Source organism: Syngnathus leptorhynchus, chromosome 6 (genome assembly GCF_054491065.1).
Source record: "Syngnathus leptorhynchus isolate UIUO chromosome 6, UIUO_Slep, whole genome shotgun sequence".
NCBI classification, from domain to species: domain Eukaryota; kingdom Metazoa; phylum Chordata; class Actinopteri; order Syngnathiformes; family Syngnathidae; genus Syngnathus; species Syngnathus leptorhynchus.
This window is the reverse complement of record NC_141200.1, coordinates 13,478,590-13,500,584: the sequence shown is the minus strand read 5'-3', so window position 1 is coordinate 13,500,584 and position 21,995 is coordinate 13,478,590. Positions and strand designations below refer to the sequence as shown.

Sequence of the window (21,995 nt, the reverse complement as noted above, 5' to 3'; positions counted from 1 at the left end):
CAAAAGTTCGAGGAAAAGTTTTTTTTTCTTTCCATAAATAAGCCGCACCGTACTAAAAGCCGCATGTGCACGCGAGTTATTTACAAAGAAAGACTGTAAACAGAAAGCCTTTTAAACCTTTTAATAACATACTAACATTTCTATCCAAACACTGCCTGTGACGCAGCAGTAATACCGCAGCAACACGGAAGTAACAGCACTAATAGGGCTGGATAAAAAAAACATATCGGTAAAAGTCACTGAGAGCCGTCATCCTCATCTTTTTTCTGTGCACTGAAACCATCGAAGTCTTCCTCAGTGTCCGAATGGAATACTTGATACTTTGCCGCTCACTTTTTCAGTCTCTCTTTCGTTGTTGCTTTTATGCATTCCTATCATTTTCCATGATGAGTGTCTGTTCATGCTAATTTTATTCATGCACAAAGAGGTAAGTTGCATTAAACTAGTGAGCTACACGTATAGCTCCAGAGTAGATGTGACTAGGAAATAAAGCAAAGGATGACGCAACAAGATCTCATCAACAATAGCCCAGTGCCCCCTAGTGACCGGAAGAAACCTCTACAATGCATGAGCAGCTGTAGTTCCGACATTAAGGGCCAAATCGACTGCCTCTAACTTAAAAGCGGCATCAAATGCATTTCTTTTGTCCGCCATAATGAGGGTTTGTGTATGAAAACGTCCTTTTTTCAGTAATGTGTCTTGATCTTGTTCTGACTCTTCTTTGTGTAAATTATACGGCACTATTCGCCTGGCGGATGGACATGCGATCAACACCACTCTTCTCACAAAGTGACCGTGTCACATAGCCCTCCACCCAACAAAGCGGTGCCGCACAACAGCGGTCCACAGCCTTTTTACGAGCGTATAAAAGTGATCAAGTCATCACATAAATCACAAAAAATTCATAGATACGCCGTACCGGACAAGGCGCAGTGTTGACTGAGCAACTTGAGCAAAAGGTAGCGGCTTATAGTCTGGAAATTACTATAATTTGTATACCGTCCTTAACACAGTAAGAATAATACAGCTATTAGTGCTGTTATTGCATATACCGTATTTTTCGGACTAAAAGTCGCTCTGGAGTACATGTCGCATCAGCCATAAAATGCACCATAAAGGGGGAAAAAACATACCGTATTTTTCGGACTAAAGGTTGCTCCGGAGTACAAGTCGCATCAGCCATAAAATGCACAATATAGAGGAAAAAATATATATTTTAGTCACACCGGAGTTTAAGTCGCATTTTGGGGGAAATTTATTTGACAAAACAGACATGAACCAGCAACAACAGGCGAACGACACGGTATGCTAACGTGACATAAACACAAACAAGGAACTGAGAACTGGCCTAATGTAACATTAATAGTTATTCAAATAACTATAACATAAATAGCCATCTGTTATCAAACCATCTGTGTCACTCCAAATCATTAAATCCATCGATCGATTTCGTCGTGTGCAGCGCGGACACGCTTCGCCGTCAGTTGCAGTTCAAATTATTCCACAGGCTCATAAAACAATATATAAACTATATCAAATACCAATAATATAAACAATTTTATCGAACCATCTGTGTCACTCCAAATCTTTAAATCCAATGCAATTTTTGTCTTGTGTCACTTAAAAAAACAAAACAAAAAAAACCAAAAACACACACAGCTGTTGACGCCGGAAGAAACTACGTGCACCGCCGACGTCAGACTAGATATATCAAATAAATGTAAAAAACAACAATTTTAACAAACCATCCGTGACACTCTAAATCATTAAATCCATCGGAATATTCATCCTCTGTGTAAAAAAAACAACAACAGCTGTTGATTTCGGACCTACCCGGCAAACCTTTAACCACACTTATGAATGTAAGTGATGGTGGCGTCAGTGCTGTTGACTTGTTTTGGTACGGTGTATGTTTGATCAACTTTGTGAGGTTTTACTTTTCTTTGGACTTTGTTGTCCTTATAAAGTCACAGTCACATGGATCTATAAATATAAACTAAAATGTATGTGTATATGCTACTGTGTATATGTAAACAATTGTGCATAATTTGTGACAAAAGATATCAGGAAGTCATTAATATCAGTATCGGTAGTACAAACGGTTATTGTGCATTCATAGTTGATGTGTTGATGAGGATTAAGAAATATCGTGAAGTATGTTTGAAGTTTAGTTAGCAGTTTTCAAGCTGCGATCAAGTTATGAATGTCCCACCCTCGCATCCTTGACACCACTCAAGAATGTCCATGAGACAACTCTTCGCATTCTCTGGAAGCAAGCCACGACTGTGATGTTAGCATAACTTATAAGTGTTGGGAAAGAAAAGACTCAATATTACCGGTTTGATGTTGTATTTTTTAAAATGTAAATTTCACAAAAGTCTTTGACTTTCAAGTTTGATATTGAACATTTTAGTTTTGTTCCCAGGAGGATGGGATGCCAAAAGCAAAGGACCGTGACGATCTGAGTGAAATCTTCAAGAAGATCGGCTCCAGGGAAAACACCAAAGAGGTCAGTTTGATCATTTTGGCTTACTTTTAAACTTTATGCTGCAAAATATTCATATATTATAGGCTTATTAGCAACATGTCTTTAAGTACTGCACCTGAATTTCCCCAGGGTTTGACAGAGCTGTACGAGTACAAACAGAAGTGTTCCGACGTGGACCTTGAGCCCTTCCTCAAGACCACAAGCCCATTCTTCCAGAGTTATGTGGAGCGAGGGCTTCGGATGATCGAGTCGGAGCGAGAGGGCAAACCTCGCATTCAAAACCCAGCGGGTAAGAAGATGGACAAAAAGTCTTCTTGAACTTTGTTGACAGATAGCCTTTTTGAGTAATGTGTGATTATGCAGTGATTGCACAGCACGGTACTGACAACAGTAATGAGGAAGATCTAAAGCCAGCCGCCTACTACGAGCGACTCAAGATCCTACGTCAGAGACAAGGCCTGGAAAACACCAGGGTGAGTCATTTCTTTTCAAAATTTCACTTTGTAACAATGTTTCACATGACCAGGATTTCATATTCACTACAGTTTCTTTTTCTTTATTTGTCCTTACGTATTCCCTCACTGCACCCATCAACCTTCTTTTTGGTTTTTCCTCTCAATCTTTGGTTTTTTTTTCCCCGACAGCTCCTTCGTCATCACCGCTAATACTGATATTCGCTGTTGACTCTTTCTCATCTGGACTGTTGTTGAAACTTTTCTCTTCAGCACTGCTGTCTTTAATCTGTCCATCAGGGGTTTTCAACTCTGGGTCCACTGCTTTGGCGGAATATTTTATTTTGCACCGAAGGAGGATAGACCTATCCAAGCAATTTGCATTTTTATGTCTATTTTGGGAATCTCAGCTACATTTGACACAATTTGGATAGGTAAATGATTCACAAAATTAGCATGAAATAAATCAAGTCAAAGTAATGAATCAAATTTAATTTTAAAACTGTTCCAATTATTTTCCATTTCCAATTTGCGGACCCACTGCAATACCGCCATTGACCACTAGAGAGCAGCAGACTACCGGTTGACAATCACTGCTGTAAATCATCACTGTCTTATTAACTTCTTCCCTTCATCCTAGTTCAGACTCTCTTGCAACACAACACACACCAGACACTTTACTCAACCTTTTCCAACCTGCTTGAATTTGTTTCTTCCCCACTGTACCACACTTAACCATTGCTCTGGATTCTTGCCCCCAAGTATTTCAAGTCCCCCACCCACGCTCTCTTCTCCCAGTAATTTCCCGCTTCCTTCTCCACACCTCTTATTCACGCACATGTATTCTCCCTTACTTATGCTAACTCATAATGTGCAAAGTTGAAAAGTTTGTTTTTTGTTTTCAAATCAATGAATACTGTTTTGGGAATTACATGATACGCCACCCTGCAATTTAGCCTTTTGACTCCAATAAGAGTTTTTGCGCGTGTTGCAGAGCATCAGCGGGGGTGACGATGAGCCTCAACAGCGAGCCCCATTGTCCTGTCTGCTGTCATCTAAGCCTTCGGTGGCCTCCTCTACCGACATGCTCCACAGCAAGCTGTCGCAGCTCAAAGAGTCCCGCGAGCTCTGTCAGCAGGAACACAACGCTCAGCCCCACTCTCCGTCCAACGCACACACTCGCTCGGCCTCGCCAGCGGCGAACCTAGGCGACTTGAAGAAACGTCTGGAGCGTATAAAAAACAATCGGGAGTAGGAACTAGACCAAGATTGTGATTTCTCTTTTGACCCACCTTTGTTATTTGCAAACGTGAAGCCTGCTCTTTGTCACTCACTTCCTTGTTCTTTCGCCATTTAAGAGGCCGTGCGCCGCTGAAAACATTAACAATGGCAATGGGAATAATTTAGAATTGAGATTTTACTGTTAGTAATGTACCGTAAACAGTTTCATCCCTAGCGTGGACACTGTGAGTCCTTGTAAATACTGTTTGTATGTACTAATGTAATGTCCTTGTTTAATGCCAAGACATTTTCTTTGGAACACGAGTCCAGAGCTTACGGTGTCAGGAAAAGCGCTTCAGACCAATTCTTAGTTCTTCATCCCACTGAAGCAAATTCTTGCTACGCAGGGTTGAGAGCATGCCATTACATTCATGATTGTTTTTATTTTGGTCACGTAAATAAAGTTTACATTGCCTAACTTGCTGCTTAATTACATTTTATTTGTGTTTATTATTTTTCTTCTATAACTTGCAGTTACTAGTGTTTCGGTATACAATAGTGTAATTTAAAAATAGACAATACATACGTCCACACTGCATACATATTTGTGCAAGTCTGAAGTGACAATTCCTTCAGACTGTTGTCCAAACCTTTGCCTCGGATATTAATTTATTTTTACTTAAATTTTTTTGAACATGGGGAAGTCAATCCAACTAGTAATTTCCGTGTTTTCCGCACCGTAAGGCGCTTTGGGTTAAAAGACGCACACTCAATTGCGGGGGCTCTTCTGTACTTCTGTTGTACTTCTGTATCCGAATTTAACAGTTGGGCGAGTTAGACATTAAACATGCCAAGTTCCTGCTCGTCATTGTCGGTGTTACATTGCTCTTTGGCAATGATCCTGGGCTTTCAAGCTTGAATCGTGCTTTGTAAGCATGTCTCTTTGTCGATCCCATTTAGAGTGTCCTAGTGGTGTTTGCTTAGCGCAAACTGATAATATTTATCAATCGCGGCAGAGGTACATACTATACGTATTATGTACAGTTCTCTGATTGGTTTACTGTCCCGGTCTATGTAGTTTACGTATAACGTAATGTCCTCATCAGGTCTACATATTACGTCCCTGCAGCGGCAGCCACATAACATTTACAGAATTTGGAAATCAATGACAGAAAAGGCACACCTTTGTTATTTGAGAAAATGAAAGGCCTTTAAGTGTGCCTTATGGTGCGGAAAATACTGTATACACTGTTTATATAATGCGGTTATATTGAAAAACTGCTCGGTCAAGGCTTGCTGTGGGGAGGCTATATATGTACATACAGTGGGGCAAAAAAGTATTCAGTCAGCAATTTGCAAATTCCTAAAAAATCAGACTGATTTTCTGGATTTTTTTTTCATTCCTTTTGTCTCTCATAGTTGAAGTGTACCTATGATGAAAATTACAGGCATCTCTCATCTTGTAAGTGGGAGAACTTAAACAATTGGTGGCTGACTAAATACTTTTTTTGCTCCACTGTATATATTTAAAATAGATAGACGGACATGATATAACAACATGCTCATGATTCACAGGTAGTGGTTTCCTCAGGCCACTAGAGGTCACTAAGCAGTTAGTGACTAATTACTGTCTCCCGATGCTGTCACCCTCTTTACTCTTGACCCTCTCCGGTATTTGTTTTCTTTAATCCACAGTTATGCGCAGTTTGCATCAGGTACCGACTTTCTCCTGTCATCACTCATCTCATTATTAGTTTGATGGTTGTTGGTTCATTCTTTCTTCAGCAAAATTATTAGATATATTGAGCTTTTCTTTCGTCGGTCAGCAAACCATTGATCAATTCAAGTAAAAAGGCATGAACTTTCATCCATTCATTTTTAACACCTCCTATCAATTGTGTGTAAAAATAAAAGTGGCATCTTCATATTTATATATGAAATGGCTATTATTTTGAATGTAGTATGTATTTTATATTTTATACGAAATGGTTCAGGGTGTACCAGCCTACTGGATGAAGACTGCTGGGATAGGCACTGGCACGCCTGCAACCATTGTGTGGATAATCCATCCGTCCATCCATCCGTCCATCCATCCATCCATCCATCCATCCATCCATCCATCCATCCATCCATCCATCCATCCATCCATCCATCCATCCATCCATCCATCCATCCATCCATCCATCCATCCATCCATCCATTCATCCATCCATTCATTTTCCGTACCTCTTGTTCCCACGGGGATCACGGGCATGCTGGAGCCTATGCCTACCCCAGCAGTCATCGGGCAGTAGGCGGGGGACACCCTGAACCGGTTGCCACCCAATTGTAGGGCACACAGAGACGAACAACCATTTGCAGTCACACCTATGAGGAATTTTGGAGTGCTCAATCAACCTACCATGCATGTGTTTGGGATGTGGAAGGCAACCAGAGCGTCTGGAGAAAACCCACACTGGCACAGGGAGAACATGCAAACTCCACACAGGAAGGGCCAAAGGTGGAATCGAACCCGCTCCCTCTGAACTGTGAGGCGGACATGTGTCCCACCATGCCACCCATTATGTGGATAAGCGGTTTAGAAAATAAATGAATAGTCCTTCATTCAATGACAGACGTTAAACATTGTATATGTTGTCTATCAAATTTTGGCCATAGAAACACTCCAGTAAGCATCAGAACAAAACAATGCGTCGACCTCCAACATGGCAGTTGACGGCATGTCCGTAGATGCCTGCAATATAGATGTGTAACGTCAAGGCATCTGTAAACCTCAGTTTGAAACCATGTTTTTGCCCGATTGATGAGCAATTGGGAAATTACTGGAAATTTTCCTGTGCTGACAAAAATTGTTTGTAATTTATGACAAACGGTTCTGACTTTTTCAAGATTTATTTACAAAAATAAAGGAAACAAATATAGTCCGCTGAATCAATTGTATCTCTCAGAGTTAAAAAAAAATAGGCTATCCTACAGATAGACAATCTAAATTGGCTCCATATATTTTTTACAGTGTGTACACAATATATTGAACAAAATATAAAAAGTCAAATCAAAAACTGTACAGAAATAGAGATTAGATGCTGATAGAATACAGTCAATTCACAACACCACCGTTCTTGTGATTTTGCTCCTAACTGACACTGTAAGGCAACTGTCGTGCAAAGAATGAGTCTTTTTCGATCATTTTCTTATGAAACAGTGATTTCTTCACTTTCTGACTCTGACGGAGAGGAGCGATGCTGGTGGTAGTGATGATGATGATGAAGAGGATGGGGAAGATGTGACTCCTGGCTCTGTCCTTGGCTGCTAGCTGCAGTCCTCTCAAGCCCATCGTGGCAGTAGGCGCTGCCCACATCAGTGAGGTCTGGGTTGGGGTTAGTTTTGGTGGGCAGGGTCTGCTGACGGCAACCTCCTGTCGACAGCAGCTCTCTTTCTTTTGAGTTCCTCCATTTCATTCTCCGGTTCTGAAACCAGATCTTTACCTATGAGAACAAACAAAGATCCTGTTTGTCTTATTGTACGAGATGCATAAAACAGCAGCTGGTCGGTTGGGTGAAAAATGGATGACCTTTGACCATTAACTACTGAATGCCAACCCATTGGGTTAGGCTGTTTACTTTTGTTGTCTCTGGTTTGTGTTGAGGAAAATAACCTCTATGGTTGCTGTGTTCAACAATTTACACTTACAGTTTTTTTGTTTTGTTATTGCAGTGACTAAAATGTAAATCTGCGTGTAAAGAAGTTCAAGCATGTGTATATTTCCCACAGAAGAAATATTCATGTCAACCAAATGCACAAAGTACCTGTGAGTCTTTGAGTCCCAGTTTACTAGCCAACTTCTTCCTGTCTGGCTTGCTGATATACTTTTGCTTCTGGAAAGTTCTTTCCAGGGCCTTTCTCTGAAGGTCTGAAAAGACGGCTCGTCGCAGCATGCCCCTTCTTGGCTTCCCTCTGGGGACCAGAGGCCATGAAAAGGTTCCTGGGACAGGGACCACAGAGGAGGAGGAAGCTGAAGCGACAAAATGTTTTGTGGTAAAACAGAAGGTAAACACATTCATAATACATTTATATACAGTTATGATATCGTTGACTTGAGAGCTGTTGTTCCTGGTGTGGTATGAGTCCCACTAGTGGTGGGTGGGCCGAAGAATCACCCAATTTAAAAAAAACATGAATTACAATAAAACACATTGAAATGAAGCTTGTAGTTGTCAGTTCAAACCTTTTCTTTTTAAATCCACTGCTGTGCTTTTGTACTTAACTTTCAGGTACGGTAATGCAATTTTCTTTATCCTTATGAAATGGTTGTTTTTAAACGTACACTTCAAATGTTTCTGATCCAAACATTTGAATGAAATCATGACTTAAATAGCATTTAAGCACAGTGGCTGGCTGTACTTAGTGAATACAACCATTTATTTTGCTACTGCTCTTAGAACTCAAGTAAAAGAGAATGTGATCATTTCCATCAAATTACTTTACAGACTGAACATTTTCTGTTGCGAATGGTAGAGTAGCGCTCTTGCTGTCAGTAGGACTTTCATCGTCTTGACTCTGCCTCAAATAGAATTGTCCTCCCTGAAATGTGATGTTTAAAAGTCCAATTTGTCAAGTGGCGCAAACAGAGCCAATGCTAATGAGACCGGCTCTCCAAAGCTCAGCTCACACTACCTCTAATGAAGCATGAAGAAGGATTGTATAGGCTGCAAACGCATAGAGAAAGCTGATTGTGTTTCAAAGAATTGCGTGGAGAAGGCTGTCGACATGCCAGTATATTACAGGCCCATTAAAGGGCAGGTCAGTATAATGTGCTACTGTTAAAAGGCTTGAGCTGCTGGGCTCTTTGAGATGTTGCCAGTTATGTACTTGCCTTCATGACCTAATGCAGATGTCAAAAGCTTCATGTCCCTACAAAGTCATCCAGTATTTTTTTGGTCATTTGATTTTGAGGTGAAGTGAGTGAGGATATGCACAGAGATGCTTAATTGTCTGTACACACAGCATAGAATTATTAGTGTGACACGTACTGTAGCTATAAAATAAAATCTACAAAGTGTATGTGTGTGTGGGTGGGTGTCGTGGCTCCTATTGGTCACGGTACAGGGAGTTTTGTGAGGAGGCAGAAGAGCTTGGTGGGAAAACGAGACACTGAGTTCCCGAGCTGGGAAGATACCCGCCTCACATTTAAACCATGACAAACGGCACTTATATATATCGAGCGTGACAAACTAGACTAATTTGTAGATAACAACAACTGGTGCTAATGTCAGCAGTTAGATTGTCTCGTAAATAGGTCTTCAAATTGGCGGAGATGATTTTGTGCTGTCCGTGATATTCCCATGCTAAAAGGCTGACAATGTGTTGAAAATGAAATCTCGGAATTGGCAGCATTTTAAATGCATGACTTTTTTTTTTTAAGCTTCTTAAACTATGAGGTGTAACTTCAAAAATTCAAAGAGAATTAGATATGCAATTTATTGTCCGAAACGTTCCTATAGTTTCATTTTACTAAGTAACCTGCATACGTGAATCAATTCCAAGTTCATAAAGATGATCATACTCAATTTGACAGATACTGTTAGAGCAATTTTAATAGAAATATGTGTATCTAAAATTTGATTCTTGACTGCTTGTATGAATTTCTAGAGCTGATAGAAGTCCCACCTGTGAAATATGAAGCTCTGATGAAAGGAGATGAAAGAAGACTTGCATCCAAGAATGGTAGCGGGAAAGATTTTGTCTGCAAACTGTGGACTGGAGGAGAAGAACAACCTGGAAAAAAAAAATTAAAGGGGTGTTACAGTTATGCTGTCACATTTGTTTCCCTCTGAGGGTCGGTATTGATTGTGACGCAACATAAATACACTACTCATCATATACCTGTAATTACACTATACTCCAAATTCAATTGTTATCATTATTCCTAAAAAAAAAAAAATATATATATATATACATATGTGTTTGTTGATACAATTATATAAAAAGTAAACCTCTGTCAAAACTCATTTGAAGATGCTCCATAGTTTTTGTAGGTAATGTGGCAGATGGATTTGACCCAGCAGTAGTATAAAGAATATAAGTGATCATGAAACAGTATTAATTGATATTATTGGTAGGACCTGTGACCTGTCCATAGATCTTAATGAAATGGAATTACGTATTTTTACTCGAATGTCACATGGTCCAGAAGTCGAATTAGTTTGATATAATAAATATATAATTGTATGAATACACATATTTGTATTAATGCTAAAATAGCTTTTAAACATACTGTACTAAAAAAAAAAAATGCTGCACTGTATAGTAATCCAAGCACGATCTAATTTCCACCAATATAACCAGTTTCTTACCACTCCTGGTTGATGGTGCCAGTATGGCACTGACGCCGAATTTAAGACAATTCGAGGCCGGACATGCGGACTGTGTGGCGCCACCGCCGCTGTGGTTCGGCTGCCCGGAGCACTGAAACACTGAGCGGGTAGTGCTCGGTCCCAACGCCCGGTGCGAGACGCCCTGCTCTGGGCTTAGCGAGAGGACTTCCCCAGGGTTTGCAACCGAGAATGTCCGCTGGATGTAGCTGTACGCCGGTTGGCTGATTCGGAGGAGATCTTCCACCCTGTAGCCTGAGGGCGGTGACCGGGGAAGATGGCAGGTCAGAGTGGCCGGGGGACGCAGCAGGTCCGAGTAGAGAGGATGTGGCAAGGCGCTGCACGGAAACATCATGGCTGGGGCCCTGCAGGCAAAAAAGTTTGTTCTTGGGTGGTGATTGGTAGCAACTTTTATAGAAGCGACTTTGGCTGGCAAGTTCACCGCCCAGTCCGTCATCTGAGTGGACGAGCCTCCGAGAAGATCCATTACCGGGGATTGGTCAACGCGTCTCTGCTACTGGCCTGATTGGACTTGAGACGAGCAAGTTTTTTTTGTTTTGTTTTTTCGCCTATCTCATTCAAACTTTTGGAGTTAGCGCGGGGGACGGGGGAGTTGTGTATAATATGGGTCATTCTAGAAATTGAAATATAATTATCTTGATGATGTCTTTTCTGCTGAGTTATATCTCACAATTTATTTCTCTGCCTCAGAGTGTGCCTAAAAAGGTTTTAGTTAGAGAGTTATTAAACTTTTGCGATTAAACAAAATGTTTCACTCATTGATGTCTTGTTGAAATTGGTGAAGAGGGAAGGATACGAGAAGAAACATAAGTTACAGTTTGACTCAAGACAACTAGAATTTGCACGCGTGCAGCGATTATATCAATTCTGCAATGAGTCACATAGATAGATCAAGTCGATTTAAATATCATTTTTCATGAGTATGTTATTATCAACATGTTTGAGTTGAAAGAGGTGGTGATAGGTGGACAAAAGGGCTTTTTCAAAGACCTCATGTGGGACAAGAGCCATGAGTCCCAGGGGGCACGTGACAAGATGCGTGACTAATGTTATTTCACTCCGTCGATCATCCTTATAAACTTCATCATTTAACAAACAGGAAATCTCAATCAGTGCAAATTCTTATTTAGTGATTTTGACTGATGTTTAATCTTCATGCCCCCACAAAATTAATTAGCGCTTATCTTTACATCCAAATGACGAAAACATCCACCGTGTTATTTCTGGAATACAATTGTTGATATTAGGTTTATTTTAATTCATGGTTTTTGAACTACGCAGTAACTTATGTTCACTAAACATGTATGATTAGCTTGAGTGAATAATTTGGTTTAGATATTACTGGTGTAACCGTAATGAACATGCATTTTTAAAATGTGTACATATGTCTTCACCAATAGCTCAAGCAATATTGTAGGTCATTTCCAATCCCACAGTTGCTGTTGAGCTTCAATGGCTTTATTTATTTATTTATTTATTTATTTATTTATTTATTTATTGTGAAATATGCTGTATAAATAAAGTTGTATTGTGTTAAATTGCACTGTATATCATTTCACTTGATTCGAGAGATGTTAATTTTACTGGTATTATTTCTTTAAATCATACAAAAAGAAAATCTTCATAGTTTAAAATGAATTGTTTGGTTCATATTCAAATTTGAGGCACAATCGTAGCAAGAAACACAACTAACAAACAGTGATCATGTGCATTATGAAACGGAGTAGATTTAAAACATATTTTGAATACCATAATTAAAGTACATAAGAAAGATAATTTATTATGGGAGTAGCTCATAGAAAAATAAATAGAAGCAACAAAACCCGATGATAAGATGAATAGCATCGTTACACTATGTGATATACAATAACCTTGACATAGGGATATTACTGTATACATTTTGGACATTAACAAAAAAAATTGTAGTATAAGTTCTGCACATGAGTCATTATGTGGCCATTATGATGAAAGGATCCACTCTTCAACTAAAGGAGGCAATCATTAAATGTGCAGCTGATTCGCTGAGCACCTGACCTGCTGGGAAATGCGACACTTTAACCAAAACTTCTTTCAAAGAGAAAGAACCAGAAATTATTATGTTCAAAGCATTTTATTCCTTCACAAAATCCCTCTTTTGTATTGAAGTAGAGCAGATGGTTCTCTGGGAGGAAAAGTGGACATCAGCAGAACTAATTTCTCCTCCTGGGTCGAAAAACAGAACAGCCTGCAAAGAGATTCTTAACAAACGTAACAGCTGTTAGTGAATTAAACACCAGTCAAGATTCATTTTAAAGCTCTTTGCCTGGAGAAGTCCTCCAACATCAACCCTCCCCTATAACTGCCTCACTTGATAACACATGCAAAGAAGGTCACACAAGTGAGGTTGTGTCTGTAGGGGATGTAATTGTTGTTTAATACTCATGCCAATGCATTAACTCTTGATTGGGCTTAATGAACAAATGGGCAGGGTAACTTGAAGGCTAATTAGTACACCACACAACTTAAGGTTTGTCAAACTGATGAGAAAACATTCTGTGTATTCCAATTATGTATGTCAAAGTTGATTATATGTCAAACATCAAAAAATCTAATGTATCTTATCTATATAGTAATGTCTGTGAATGAGACATAACCTATTAATAAACTAGCTTGTCATGACTGCACAGCAAAACAATGTGGGTGGGTAAGAGAAAATGGCATGCAATAAAATGCAATATATAATTGATTAATACGGTATTATTATTTATCATTGACTATTATGCATTTATGGATAACTAGTCATTTGCAAAATACTGATTGGGGTTTTCTACCAAAACACAAATGGCATTGCGTACTTTTAACTTCTTCATCTCGAAATACTTCAAAGTCGTGTTTTCTCTTGGCATGTCTGTCTGTCTGTCTGTCTGTCTGTCTGTCTGTCTGTCTGTCTGTCTGTCTGTCTGTCTGTCCCTCTCTCTCTCTCTCTCTCTCTCTCTCTCTCTCTCTCTCTCTCTCTCTCTCTCTCTCTCTCTCTCTCTCTCTCTCACGCACTCTCTCTCACTCTCCCCGAGCATCTGTTTCCAGGCGGTGTGGAACAGAGTGGATTAGTGGGGCCCTGGGTGTCGAAGAGCAGCGACAAGCATTAAAACCATATTAACTTTCCATTAAACATCACCTCGCCGTGTAGTGGGTGAGAGAGACAAGGCGGTGAACAAAGCTGCTTAGAGTGCGAGAGCGAGACAGAGCGAGACAGAGCGCACCTGTTCTCTTCGTGTAATGTACACTGAAAAAGATAACCAAATACAATGCCTTTGTCAGACATTGTGATTGTACAAATAAAATGGAAAAAGATTTACAATTTTATCTTTACGGATATGAATTTTTATCAAATCCCAAGTTTCACCCATGAGTTATTGAAGAACTTGGCGGAACTGTCCACTTTCAAGCCAACTTTGTCATCCACCCAATACTTTGCGGGCTTTGGCCTGCTCTGAACCCAAGCCAATCAGTGTCTTCTTCCGCCAGGTCAAGGGCTACTAGCACAACACTTGAATGTCATTTTAGGAAATAAGCAGGGATCTCTTTGATTGGTGACGAAAAACGACTGTGTTCACACCCACAACTTCGCAAAACATAATTTTTAAAATGCAGCATTGCATGGGACTGTGAAATGACAAAAACGTATTTAGTGTTTGTTGCACCTGACTTGCACTGGACAGGAAAATAGAGCCCCAGAAGTTTGGATTCTTTATTTGTGTACCGCATTCGAGCATGGTACAGTTTCCCAGAATAGTTGAAAGGGTTGGATTAGGAACCAAACATGGATGTGTCATGTCAGTTTCAAACAGTTACAAATGATTCTATGAGACAAATTATACACAAACAGAATACAATGACGTGGTAATAAATTAGCCACTGTGCTGCTAATTGGGATGGTGTGTATAATGTGAATAAAAACAGACGACAACATTGTAACATTTTATAAAAAGCTGTGAATTGAATTTAAAAAAAATAGTCAAAACAAAATGAAAATGAAAAATTCCCAAACATCACAACCCTGGTAAGTGGCAAAGAATTCCACAACGAATGTTCATGGCCTTCAATTCTTCAGGTGGCACTGCATTAAAAAAAAAAAAGCATCATTGTGTGAATAATATTGCCAATTTTTTATATTGTCTTTCAACACAGTTTGTTGCTACATCCATAAATGCAAGTTAAAATTCTACCATGCAAAGCAAAGCACTCTATCAAAAGTTACATATGCCGCCAAATTCTTTGGGGGTGAAAAATGAAAGAAAGTGGAAAAGTGTGCTGTGGTCTGATGAGTCTATTGTTTTTGGAAATTATGGACAATTTTTATTCCAAGTCTGTAGCGCAACGTTCTGTCCGGCTCTATTATCCGCAACCAAAGCAATATCCTCTGACAGTGGTGTTTTATAATGTGTTAACTAGAATTAGCTGGCTGATGCTAATTAATTGAATCAAGACTTCTTCCTTAATCCTAAGTAGATATTTACTAAGTACAAAATCTGTGCGAGTGGCACCCGAACAGCATTTTTATCAGAACTGGCAAACATGACCATTAACTGAACAACGACATGCAAAAGCATGAAAAATATATTGCCTTTAAATCACCTGGATGTCCTCAACAAGAGGCACTACTAGTCATTGATGAAACTTTTTTTTTTTTCTTTCATTTTTCTGGGCTCATTCACAGAGAAACTAGGCAAGCAATTGCCTTTTATAGTCACTGCTTCAATAATTCATTCGCTGGATGCCTCAAACTTTGCGCTGTGAAATGCTCATTCGCCAACCCCATGAATTTTCATCGGTGTCAGAGTGTGAGAACGTCCCTAGCCTGAATTCAAGCGTGCAACAAAAGTGAAAGTGCACCAAAGCAATTAGACTGTGTTACAGACAAATATGAGAAGTAGCATGCCTCTGTGTCCCCATCATTGGGGTACTTGTGACACATAGCATGCTCATTAGTTGCAGATTGGTCATGGGAGCTAAGAGCATCACATCACTTTTCCACAATCGCTGCCGTTATAAGAGCAGCCGTTCTTCAATTCAAAGGCCTTTCTGCTTTAATCTCATTGGAGTCTCATAATGTTCTACGGCCTTTTAGTGATGGTCTTAAAGAACCTGGCAGGTTGTTTAGAAGGGAGCTTGTAAACGTCTGTGGTTAAAATGGGCCCTGGGGTTCAAACACAAGCCAGTCGCTGCACAAGCAGAAGGAGGGGCACCGATTTGGTTGTCAAGTTTAGTTTATGTTTAGGTTTTTAAACGGGGCGGGGAGAGTGACACACTTTTTGCAACAACTTGTTGCTTTAGGTCTTTCACTAACGTTGCCTTCTTGCTTTTGGAAAACTGCAGTGACTGCTTTCTTCCTCCCTGCATTCCTTCTAAAATGGGTGCATTAGAGGCGCAGTCCTTGACATGGCACAAGAATAAATTGATTTGCGGAGTCCATGCAGGAGGTTGAAGTGCACAAAATAAGTTTATAAGGAAGAGCAAACTGACCAGGGAGATTATAAATCTGTGAAGCGGGCCCTCAGAGACTAGCTTCTAACTCTGCCGTTTATGCCCTTGTCCATAGCTGTACCAAAGTCTAATTGGAAAAAATATAACTAAGATGATAATACTACTAATATGTTCAATGAATACATTTCTACAGTGTTTGATGCACAAATGTTGTCGTATTTATGAATGAAACACACATCTCCACTTTGTGTCCTACCAATACTTAGATGTGGTTCAATCAGTTGTAAAGTTTAGGCGACTTTCACTTGTCAGGCGTGCTGTCGCATCAAAGTAAAAGCCCTTGGTACATTAGAATGCCAAGTGGCAAAACGAGGTTAGAGTGGCATAAAAATCAGACATGCAGAGGTCATGTGACATCTTGCAGACAAGGTACAAGACACATTTGGATTAAAAATGGATGATGGACAAAAGAATATTTTTCTCAGACAAAATGGTGAAACGATCAAATTCAATATAAGTATTAATTGTAGAAGCTCCAAAGTGCATTGTGTAAATAGTAAGTACTGTAATATAAATCTGCATTCTAACAGTAAAAAGTAATTGGAAAAGTTATTAAAATTAAACAAAGTTATTAAAATGCTTTCTGTTCAATAAAAATCAAATATGACACTTGTGTACACAGAATGCAGACTCAGTAGACACGTAGGATCACTTGAGAATGACGTTTCCTACCCAAATTTCTCTTCCAACACTGATGGTTTCTTATCTAATACTAAAGTTTCTTGAGATGGTGAATTATTATTATTTTTTTTTAGTTATAAGCCAGATAAATCATAATTGTACAGAAAATAGCGTACTATTCAAACTGAATTACTGAAAAATAATTCCCTAAATACCAGTACAAAAACTCTTATCGCTTTTATTAAGTCTACATATTTCGTGTAACTCTGGATTCCTCGACATAGACGTTTCTATTCTTCTTCCCCTTTATTTGCTTTTCTTTACTCTGTATACATCATTATTTCAGTAGCTATTCATTTTGATGACAATGTTGGTTACTTTAGAGGGGACTTTCTTTCATTTTTGGAGTTTGAGTGAGCCAGGGGATGCAAATTGTCCAGTCCCAAAAGGCCTTTAGAAGGCTGTTGAGCTCAGAGTTGAGGGCAGAGACTCCAAGCTAGCTGAGGTGAAGCGACAGAAAGGTTAGCAAGAGGCTTGGACGCTGAATGAAAAACGCAGTCTCATTTCTTAGGCTGAATACAAGGACGCCAGCGCAACTCTGCATGACTACCAGGTATTGAAGCGGTCCACGCCACATAATTGGATTGAACACTGGCTACGGTATTTATGTCACTTCTTGTCTTGTCAATCCTATAACAGGCATGGCAACAGCGTGGGGATCTCCCATGGTGACGGAGCTTTGCCTTATTCAGACAGAATGGAGAGAAAAGAGCCAAGCCTCATTTAATTCACATTTAATTCTCACTCAAAACATTTTAAGAGCTGACGTTATTTGCATAACAGGGAGAAGGGACTCTGCCTTTTCAGTGTCCCTGTGTGTGTGTGTGTGTTTGAGAGAGAGGGAGAACAGGAACAGTGTTGTAACTGAAAGTGTATAGCAGGCTTATATATGCATATGCTGGGCAACACGCTTTCTCACACGGATCAGCACACAGAGAGATTTTCTTGCAATACACTCATGCATGCTGCTGTGTATTGACTAATTCACATCATTGTTGTGATGGCATTTCAAGCAAGTAATTGCTCAGACTCAAAAGGTTTCGTTGGAACGTACGATACCAAATGAAACAAATACAACGATATTCATCATCAGAGGTTCTGTTACACAAAAACTGCTCACGTGAGAAAGACCCGCAAGAATGTTTCTGTGTGTGATCCGTTGATATTTATGTGTCATTGGTATATTATTATACTATATATATATATTATTATATATATTATATATATATTATATTATTATATTATCATTATTGAAGCATGTAACATATTAGCGATTCAGAATATACATAGGAATTATCTGAACCATCATTTATAGAAAACAAATGAAAATGATGAGGAGGAAAAAAAATCTCCAGATTGAGTCGCAAAATGAAACGCAAAAAAGTCAAGTCAAGTCAAGTCAAGTTTATTTGTATAGCCCTAAATCACAAGCAGTCTCAAAGGGCTTCACATAGACAATCAATTGACAATAATTCTCAAAGCATCCCCTGATCTTAGGCTCCCAAAAGGGCAAGGAAAAACTCAAAAAACCCCTACAAGGGGAAAAATGAGAAACCTTGAGAAGGGACCACAGATGGAAGGATCCCCCTTTCAGGATCACCAGGCTGCAATGGATGCAAAGAGGGCACATAAAATACATCATATGGAAACCAAAAAGTGGATGCCCAGGCCAAAGCCAAGAGCTGTCGGAGGTGCCTTAGATTGAAAAAAAAGGAGTTCAATTATAATCATAATGTCTAGCAAGAAACAGTTTGGAGCAATGTGAGGCTATCTTTCGCTGAAGACCAGCCACGGAATAAAAGAAAATTCCTGGCCTTAACACTCTTAAAAAGTAAAAAAAATCAACTCGTCATAGTGTTGATGAAATTTATCACAAATCCTTTCGCTGACCTGTAGACATTTCTGAGATTTGAGTTTGGAATCTCAGCTTTGGCCTTCCCGCATGGAGTTTGCGTGTCACTTTAAGCATTTAATTTACGGTGTTCTTTTCACTCACACAGTATGCACAGTATGCCGGGAATGACATAGCAGTTCCTTATTTGTGTTCAAGTCAGGAATTGTGCTGCTTACGACCCCCTCAATTTTACGACATTCTTGTAATATGTTTGTATTTTCACAAGTCCTTCATAAATTTCAGCTCTGTGACGCGTTGAAACTGCAATCGGTGAAAGAAATGCACTTTCGAGTTCCGCACGGTGACCCAGTTTTCCGACGCACAGACAGACATTCGAATATTGCTTTCAGTGAAAGTCGCTGCGCCCCTACGAATCTCTTTTAACCCGAACCTCCCTTCAGCGACACCCCACCCTCTCTCCACCCGAGGCTAATCCGCGGTTTAGCCTTTGATTTTAAACTTCAACTTTCTCCCTTCATCCCACCGTCTGTTTTCGCAAGGAGAGATGGCTGGGATAGAGTGACTAGTCAGCTTCCTGCTGCTCTTCTCTTCTTGATCTTTGTTGCCTTTCGGCCCTTTAGCCTGCTTCTTTGCTCCCAGCAAGTGCACACACAAATCCATGCAGGCACACGTTATATATGCAGAGTCTACACATGTATATGAGTGTGTGTGGTTTGATCTGGTTTCCTAGTGGACCCTATTGTGTCAAGGCAGGAAACAGCTAATCCAGTCGGATCTAACCCCAGTCAGGGGCCCGATGCTCTTATTATGATCATCATCTTGGCTTTGGCACAGCTTTTTATCCAAGGGATAAGTACAAATCCTATTTCTACAGGGTTTCTGTACCTGTTGATTATAAAGTAGATATCACCCATTGATTAAGTTTGAAAGAATATGGAATTTTCAACGAAATGAATGTTGTCAAGTGTCACACTGAAGTATGGTACAACTACGAATAAGAAATAGTTCATACTGAAGTCTAGAATAAAAACTGCTTTGTGCTTTAAATCACATCTGAAAATAGACAGGCAAAAATGGACATTGATAGTTTTCAACTAGATTTTGTAGATTAAAAAAATGTATCCCTGAATTTTTGAGAGTTTCCAAAAGAAGGTACGGTATTTATTGGGATGAATGGATAGGTTATGCTTCTAAAATCAACACAGTGTAGTTTAGCTTCTGTTAACATTCACGTGCTCAACACGTGCAGTTTTTCAGTAAATCATGACTGGAGGAGGGCTCAAAGGTGAGTACCCGAGTTCAAGCCCAATATGGGTTTTTTCTTTTGAAAAAGCTACTAATCTGAATTTTACTCCTTAAGAAAAACAAAAACTGTTGAGTTCATCAGAATGGCTGCGACTGACTGTGCAAAGTAATCTGCCTGCGACCTCCCCTGACCTAGCTTTCCTTTGTTAAAGGGGAAGTCAACCCCCAAATATTCTTTGCAAAAATATGTTCTGTGCAGCCTGTATGAGCCATTTCTGTCCTTTTGGTATTTCTGGATTGTTATAATTTAACCCCCATGCAACTAGAGGGACTTTTGTGTCCGGTCATTTTGTTAAACTTGTGAGCCGATTCGACAAACACAACATTAATCAGAATGCCGTGTTTAGACTAGTGAGGGGCACAGAAATATATTGGGGTTGACTTCCACTTTAAGACTGAAGCCAACAGAAAGAGCTAATGCTAACAGTAATTGAGTCTTTGTCTGCTTTTTTGTGGCTAGAATACAATTTGAAAGCTGTTAGTGTCACGTAGGAGCATTTCAAAACTGTACCAGATTTCTATCTGGATTCAGTCCTTAAAACTTAAATCAGATCCTGTATGCCAGTTAGAATCATAATTTGTTATGAAAAGAACAATTTAAATATTATGGATGAAAACAAATAAAGGTTCTATTAAATACTGCAGGCAAGCATCCCGAGCTAGGGCCAAGGTGAGAGAACATTGACAGAAAGGGTAAAACAAAACATCCAATTCAATTGATGACCGCCCCCCCCCCCCCATTACACACACCACCAGCAGCTTTGCCTATGTAATGCCAACACAACCAAAAATGGTACTTTCAATACCAAACAAGTGACCTTTAGTTTTCCTTTCGTAGAACCATTATTTGCAAAAACCGCAATTGATTATTGAGGCATCCATATCCAGTCGAGAAAAATATTTTCAATTTAATGGCAGAAAAGGCCATCAGTGGTAAATGTAAAAAGAAGGTGCTAGTAAGGATGCGCACCAAAAAAGAAAACTAGGAGAACAATATGAAACAACACACACACACACACGCGCACACGCGCAACATACAACGCATTACGCCAGTGTGGTCATGGTGCCTAGCATGACTCCATTCATTTGACTTCCTACTTCAGCTTTGTCAAATCATTTCACAAGCACCAAAGTCAGCAGCCCGCACCAAACATCCTGCACATGCACACAAACGCACATTGACTGACACCCTGTAGAAGAAAGGAACAGCTAGGAAGGATATCCTCATTTCTTCCATATCAGGGCTCCTTTGAAAGCTTTGACTCCGAGCTGAAAGAGAGGTTTCACTGAAGCCATTCACATCAATGATCTGCTCTGATCCACTCACAATCGACCATATCTGTTATACATGGCTAGGCCTTTCAGACCCAGCGACACGGGAACGGGACAGAGGGAAAGAAAGGAAGGAAGAGCGTAAAAGAGAAAAGAAAGGGAAGGAAAGCAGAGAAATCAACTAACTCATTTATATCAATTTACTATGCACATTATCAGCACACAATGTTTTTTTTTTTACACACACAGTAAATGATCACTTAGCAACGCAAAAAAAGGTGTGCACATGTGGCTCCTCTTTGTCTTGAATTAACCAATCACATTGCACATACCTGCCACAATTCAAAGTGACTACACCAGAGAAAATGTAGCACCATATCTGCATACAGTTCAGCATGGTGTGACAACACCGTGTGTTGGTGGTATTTTGCTTGACCTGGAACTGAGGCCTTAGTCAAAGTAGAAGGAATTATAAACAGTTATATAAATTGTAGTCAGTGTTAGCACAAAAAAATGAAGAACTGCTGTCAAGCATACAATGCAGGAAAAGCCTACTTTATTTACACAACATGCAGATTAATATTGCGTTTGTGGAATATTAATTAAGCAGCAAAATCCACCTGACTTTATCCATTTCAGGGGCGGCCATTTTGCTAATTCCTGTTGACTGAAAACAACATCACAGTTGCGGCTCAGTTTCAGAAAACTGGTGAGCCAATTACACAAACGCAATATTAATCAGGATATTGTCATTGTTTGAAAGAAAATTTTTGAGTAGACTCGGCCTTCAATTTCAGTTACTTTGT

General features: G+C 39.6%; 2 protein-coding genes across 4 annotated transcripts in view; one reads left to right on the top strand and one right to left on the bottom strand.

The window, feature by feature from the left end:
• ckap5 (cytoskeleton associated protein 5) overlaps positions 1–4,639 on the top strand; it is a 33,969-nt gene extending 29,330 nt beyond the window's left edge. For all 3 annotated transcript variants that reach the window (XM_085913973.1, XM_085913971.1, XM_085913972.1), the window contains 4 exons: positions 2,426–2,509; positions 2,618–2,777; positions 2,852–2,961; positions 3,935–4,639. In XM_085913973.1, the coding sequence (XP_085770099.1) occupies positions 2,426–2,509; positions 2,618–2,777; positions 2,852–2,961; positions 3,935–4,195 (615 nt within the window). In that variant the 3' untranslated portion in view covers positions 4,196–4,639. The remainder of the gene's footprint in view (positions 1–2,425; positions 2,510–2,617; positions 2,778–2,851; positions 2,962–3,934) is intronic.
• A 2,521-nt stretch (positions 4,640–7,160) lies between these two features.
• On the bottom strand, positions 7,161–10,916 carry LOC147056077 (homeobox protein DBX1-A-like). The gene is made up of 4 exons (XM_085914887.1): positions 10,515–10,916; positions 9,829–9,936; positions 7,968–8,173; positions 7,161–7,646 (listed from the first exon to the last, which is right to left on the bottom strand). The coding sequence occupies exons 1-4, from the start codon at positions 10,885–10,887 to the stop codon at positions 7,353–7,355; spliced, it is 981 nt and encodes a 326-aa protein (XP_085771013.1). The 5' UTR covers positions 10,888–10,916; the 3' UTR covers positions 7,161–7,352.
• Positions 10,917–21,995: the final 11,079 nt, after the last annotated feature.